Raw genomic sequence first — 6,703 nt, forward strand, 5'->3', positions numbered from 1 at the left:
CACGAGGAGATTCCAGATCTTCTGGTGATGAGGCCGACGCCGTGTGGAGGAGCTGGAAACAACAACACTGATCTGTCCACAGCAGAGTTTATACGTCATGTCCCACCTCCTGCTGCTCTGTAGGCTCCACCTCCTGCTGCTATACAGGCCCCGCCCCTGCTGCTCTACAGGCTCCGCCCCTTGCCTAGATGTTCCCCCAGGCTCTTGTTTGAACGAGTCGGACCCGACCACCTGCTGCTGCTCCACACACACCAACTACACAACACGAACACACACTAATCATGTCTGAAAACATCACAGAGAAAATGTTTCTTACAGAATAAACTCTTTAGTCTTTAATTTCAGTTTGGAGACATAAACACAGTTTGATGATGCAGCTCTATAAACTAGTTTCAATGCTTCAACAGGCCGAGCTTTAAAATTAAATATATACTCTGAAATATAAGAAACTGAAATCTGGAAATATACATGTATTATATGTGTGTGTGTCTGTCAGGTCTGTAGTTTGACTCCCGGCTCTGAAAAACACGTCAGTCAAGAACTGTAATTTTCAACTTACACACAGATATTCATGTTTTACTCTGTGATTTAACATTTCACTTTAATCATCAAGTTAAACATTTTACAAAACCAAACACACAATGAAATGTCTCCTGTGTAGAAACCGAGAGCAGCAGCAGAGTGAAGATGATGAAGAGGAGGATGAGGAGGAAATGAATGTTTCTCCACAGTCAGTGTTTATTGCTGACAACATAAAAAGATTCTCTCTAAATGTTCTGATGAATAATAATAATGATTTAAATAACAGTGTCCGGAGCTCGTGTGAGCTCAGTGGTTTCTGATTGGATCTGCGACCGGTTCCTCCCACTTCCTTCAGTCACTTTCAAACCCGAGTTACACTTCTTCTCTCTCTCTCTGCTCGGCAGCAGCGCCCCCTACTGACTTGGATCGCTCCTTCCGTGTGGTCACAGTAGTCCAAAGAAAACCAGATCTCATCTCTGTCACCATTTACGATAACTGCTTCATGTCGTACATCGGAACCTCCGCCTCCTCCGCCTTGCCCTCGTCGGCAGCCATCTTGGCAGGCTCGGCGCTGCCCTTGCGGCCCTTGGGGGGGGGGACGGGCGCGGCTCCGTCCACGGCGCCCTCGGCTCCTTCCTGGCCCTCCGCCACCGTCCTCTCCTTCTTCAGGTTGAGCTTGGCCGGGACGCTCTTGCTGATGGTGTCCTTCAGCCGCTCGCCCGACTGCTTCAGCCTCTCTCCGGACTGACGGATCTTCTCACGCCGCTCGGCCGTCACGATGCGCTCGCCGAACTTGTTGACCTTGGTGCCCAGGTTCTCGCGGGTCTTGCTCATGTTCTCCTTGGAGAACGTGGCTTTGAAGCTCTCGATGCGAGTCAGGCCGGTTTTCTTCGCGCGGCCGGCGGCTGCGGAGTCGGCCTCCTCCACCACCATGTACTCCTCGTCCGACTCGGGAGGAAGCTCGAACTTGTCCGGTTCCACCTCAGCTCGGGCGCCACCACTGGGTTCTGCTGACTCGTTGCCGGGAGTAACGGCCTTCACCTCCTGGTCGCCCTGAGGGAGGAGAACACGGGACAGAGCGTGAACCTCAGTGAACATCACCAGGAAATGAAGAAAGAAATCAAGGAGTCGTTCATTAGACACAAACATTTCTTCTCATTCTAATGTAGGAAGTCAGGTTTGAATCTGAGTTGGTGAAAGCATAGATATATATAAAGACTAGATATCTCGCTCGACGGAGCCGGACGTCACCACATGGCGGCCATCTTGTTGCGGGAGGCCCTCTCACCCATAACATTGTGTTGGTAGGTCAGAGATGTAGTTATGACACTGCATAAATTATAAAAAAATTTTAGAAAATAACATAATTATTCATAAGTACACAGTGTCATATCTACATCTCTGACGTTTATAACAAACCAGACCGTTTCAAAATCGGTTGAAAATTGAGCAAGTTATGGTTATTTACCAACACAATGTTATGGGTGAGAGAGCCTCCCGCAACAAGATGGCCGCCATGTGGTGACGTTCGTCTCCGTTGGCCGGCAACGCGGCCGAGATATCTAGTGTTCATATCTGTGGGTGAACGTGTCTCATGCAGAAGCTCGTGCACAGGCCTTGATCCCGCCTCCAGAAATAACCGCAGCACCTGTTGCTGCAGCTCAGGCGCTGCTGCAGGACGCTAAACATATCAGCACACAGAGAAATGCTGGATCACTTTCAGCTCCGGGCCTCGTCACGGCGTGCGTGTCTCCACCCGGGCGATCAGGTTACACTCCACATGAAGAGGAGCAGAAATGTTGAGGCAGAATCTACAAACTGACCCAGATCTCTACACGTGTCCCAGGAGCTGGATTCACCATCAGATCCTCGAGTTCTCATTCTGCTCTGAGCTCCACAAGGAAAAGGATGAAATGAAGTTGAAGTGTTCATGAAGTCTGTCAGCTTGTGATCTGTGGTCAGATGTGACCGGGACAGATACACCACCTGTATGAATCTGTCGATGACCTTTAACCTCCAGTTTGAAGACACCTGAGCTGAAAGGCCAAAGTGAGTAACATGAGGAAACTTAACGTCCCTCATGCTAAGACACATAGCATCAAATGAGTGTCCATGCTAGTGTGCTGACTGGTGTGTAGCATGATGCTAACTGGAGCTCATCAGTGTGATGTGACACTTGATAGCGGAGCTGACATTTAGCTTTGACTGAAGGTAGAACTGAGCCACATGTAGCATAATGCTAATGCTACAACATCTGCCGCTCAGGGATCAACACGTCGGAGTCTGGTTTGTTTCCATGAACTGAACCTGGAGACTCAGGTTTTCATTGGTCCGTTCCGTCAGGTTCCTACAGAGATGAAGCTGCTCACTGACTCGTGGAGCTGCGGCTCAGAGACACGTTCTCATTGGTCAGTGAATCGCAGACGAGTTGACAAGTTGAATTTTGAGACTTTGGGGGCGGGGTCTGTAGCTGATGCTCCCCTCCAGGACGCAGCCGCTCTACGATCAGTTTTGATTAGTTTGCAAGTGAAAAAGCCCAAGGTCTGTGATGAAGGGAGCCCCCCCCCCCCCACAGGAAACTGTAAAGCTCCTGAAACACATGAAACACCTCGTCAGTAGACCACACCCACTTCTGGTGACGCATGTCTGACACGCCCCCTAACAAAGCTAGGTAAGGTGAGAGCAGGGAGCGACATTTTGTACGTGCACTGGAAGTGGTCGACCAATCAGAATAGAGAGACAGAAAGTGGGCCTCGGAGGGGGGTCAAAGGTCACACGCCCCATGACATCACAGTTATGTGTCGAACCCCCACAGCTTCAGCTCCTGCTGACGGAGGAGATTCCCTCCATCAGTCCTCCTTGTGTCACTCAGAACAGACCAAATGTCGTTAGCCTGTTAGCAGCTAACGAGTGATTTATAACCTAGAGACCCTCATCAGCTCATCCAGAGAGGGCGAGCGAGGACGGGAGAGAGAGCAGACAACTATATTAGGAGATGATGAATCTTCAGACTCAGAATAACTTGGTCCGTCAGCGCTCAGCTGGCTCAGTCACTTACAGCTCAGCACCTCCAGCACCCCCGATCCTGACTCTCTGTGATGTCACGGAAAACCTGCAGTGCAGTTTCCTCTCTACACTTTTTAAGTCTTGAAAATCAAACATGTTCTTTTCAACATGTTGCAGCTGTGAGTTATAGTTTATATCTTCACCAGGTTTGTTCCGGTGCACAAAGTCAACTGGATCAGTTCAGAGCAGAAAACCATCAGAACATTGAAGGTCCACTTCCACAGATCACACAGAACCAGAAGAAACTAAATGGTGCCTGACACTGGAACAAACTTCCAGCCGATGAGTCTCACCTGATAAATGACCACCCGGAACTTGTTCTTGGCCAGGAGGTCGCCCTGGGTGACCTCCACCTTCTTCACCCGGAGGTTCTGGTTCTCCACACGCACCCTGACGTCCTTGATGTGGCGGCTGACCTTACGGGTCTTCTCCAGCAACCGGTCCACGGAGGAGCTGGTGTTGGCGTGGGCGCTGGTCAGCTTGACCACATCAGACTGGATGGTCTTCACTGTGTTCTCCAGCTCCAGCTGACGCTCCTCCATACGCTGCTGGGTGGTCTGCACGCTGTCCATGAGGCCCGCCACGCGCTCCAGCAACGCCATGATGTTTCCTGCATCATCTCCGCCCCCCCCACCTGATGGCATGCCTGCTTTGTCGGTCATTCCTGCTTGTCGGTTTGCGTTGGGTCCCGGTCAGAACCCAGTGATCCAAATATTAAACAAAAGAACGGAGGAAGCAGAGTAGATCTATTTCAGCTGATTGGAATTCTGATGAAAAGTGGAATCAGAGGAAATAAAATGTGAAGAGTTTTAGATAAAACATCTGAGGATCCAAAGAACAAGAGGGAGCAGGACTGAGAAGGACCTGAAACCTCTGGAAGAAGGAGGAGGACGGGAGGAGCAGATCAGCCCTCTGCCACTGGAGGTTGAGCCTGAAACTGGTCAGATCCACTGACTCCACCCTGCTGGGAGGGAGGGAGGGAGGGAGGGAGGGAGGGAGGGAGGGAGGGAGGGAGGGAGGGAGGGAGGGAGGGAGATAGATCTCTGTGAGTTGAGATCTCCTCCCAAGTTTATCTTCTTCTTCCAACTTGTTTAGAGAAGTCATGTCAAACCCCTGAAGGCCTAAAGAAACATGAAACCCAGGAACCTCTCAGCAATCAGACAATTTAAAAATGGAAAAGGCTCTTGTAGGAATGTGTGTGTTAATGAGTGAGTTGGATGAAGAGCGACATGGATCCCAGCCGCACTCTGTGTTCTCTGCTCTAAAAATACAGCTCGGGTAAAGTGACTCCCTGCGCCTCTTTGGGAGATGAGTGTATTAAAAGGAATGGAACTCCACCTTCTATCTTCTCTTCCATCATCCGTCAATCATCCGTCACCTTTGCACTTGTTCTGTGAAAAGCTACGTTAGAGCTTTTTTGGCGTTTCCATGCCGACCGACAAACAGCGACCTTGGAAACAAGCATTCTTAATTGGAATAGCTTTGCCGTGATGTTGGCTGGTTTGTTGAACCAGGTCGTTCCATGTTGGCCAGATGGACGGAAGCCTGAGAGGACCACTTTGAGTCACAGCACAGACTAACTAGAATCAGCTCAGGATTGGCTGGACTGACCGTATGAGGGTGTGGTCAGACTCATGGAAAGACACAAACATTAAGTTTAAATCCCTGAGTTTTATGAATTCATGAAGATTCTGTTGAGAAAAACAACAGCGTGTTCTTTACTTCTTTAATGAGAAGAAGAACCAAACTCAGTTTTGCTCAATTTAAGAATTTATTTAGGAAAGCAATGAACAGGTTACGGCAAAAGACAATGGGTTCCAGTACATTAGGTGTATCAGAGCGCCATGGACATCCGGTGTCTGTCCATTCTATAAAGTAGATCTTCGTTCCTCCTCCTCGGAAGTGCGCACGCGTAGGCCATCCTCCTGGCTTTTGGAATACGGAAGTAGAACAGGGAGACACTCCCAATGCTATATAGTTGCTAGACAACGAGTTTTACTACAAGAACGTCCTTCACCCAAAGATTCAATGTGGGCCAAAGGTGTTTACAATTGGAGAAAAGATTATTATGTTTCAACTATTACAAAACAAACCTTCCTGTGTAAACATTCGCAACAACTTCACCAAAACAATGGACTAAAATGTAGTCAACAACGTCACTCTGTCCAACCTCGAGACTTATCAAGACAGCTGTGGAACTCTGTGTGAGTTCAATGAATCCAAGGGAATAAACCTTTAATATCAGAAAAGTTAATTATTAGCACTAAGCAGCAACAGTTATTAAAATCATATGTATGAATGCATAATATATAGCTAAAACTGTTCCTATCTTTATTGTTAAGAGTTCTTTCAGCAAAGGCTATAGTTAAAAATTTGAAATCCCAACAATTCCCACAACATTGCTCCACATTAACGGAGCTGGTTCAAAAATATGAAATCAGCCTGAATCTGCTGCTCCTAAATGTACTTCCTATCTATCTTTAATGTAACATGGCTGAAAGAGACTCTGGTCGTCCCTAATGATGAGTGCTATAGATATGTGATGGATTTCTAGAGAGGAGTTTGCATTTTGCAGTTTCCTACAAGTGTCCAGTGGAAGTTAGAAGAACTCGTCCTTAAGGTGCAATGAACTTGTATAGTCTTCTGAATTTTTGTGACAATGAACATAACTCAAAACATCTGAAGCTTTAATCAATGAGCCACCTGGATCCCTGTCCACTGACACGTCAGCCCCTGTGGTTCTGGATCCATCAGGACCAGGATGGGTCTGAAGGTTCCGAGCTGAGGATCAAACCAAACAGAAGAAATAGGAAGTGTTAGGATGTGAAGAGCTGAGAAAGAAGGGATGGAGGATGAAGAATGAAAGGGACTCCCCACTGTCTAAAGCACTCCACCAGCTGCTGCCTATATTTATCACCGCTATGTTTAACTCCACCTCTCTGGAGAAGATGCATTACTCCTTCACTGAGAGGGGGTGGAGTCTTCAGCTCAATGTTAATGAGCCTGAAGTTCAAACAACTGACTTGAATATCTGATGTGTTTGTTTCCTTGGAGGAGCCTCTAGTGGGCCTGTGAGGAATGACTTCTTATCCCCACTCAGCAGCATGCCGCCACC

General features: G+C 48.1%; 1 protein-coding gene across 1 annotated transcript; it reads right to left on the reverse strand.

Annotated features, from left to right (window-relative positions):
• Positions 1-1,008: 1,008 nt before the first annotated feature.
• On the reverse strand, positions 1,009-4,250 carry cavin4b (caveolae associated protein 4b). Its single transcript, XM_061094225.1, has 2 exons — positions 3,882-4,250; positions 1,009-1,575 (listed from the first exon to the last, which is right to left on the reverse strand). Exons 1-2 carry the CDS (start codon positions 4,248-4,250, stop codon positions 1,009-1,011), a joined length of 936 nt encoding a protein of 311 aa, XP_060950208.1.
• Between the last annotated feature and the right edge of the window lie 2,453 nt (positions 4,251-6,703).

The sequence above is a fragment of the Limanda limanda genome, chromosome 20 (genome assembly GCF_963576545.1).
Source record: "Limanda limanda chromosome 20, fLimLim1.1, whole genome shotgun sequence".
In the NCBI taxonomy this organism is placed as follows: Eukaryota; Metazoa; Chordata; class Actinopteri; order Pleuronectiformes; family Pleuronectidae; genus Limanda; species Limanda limanda.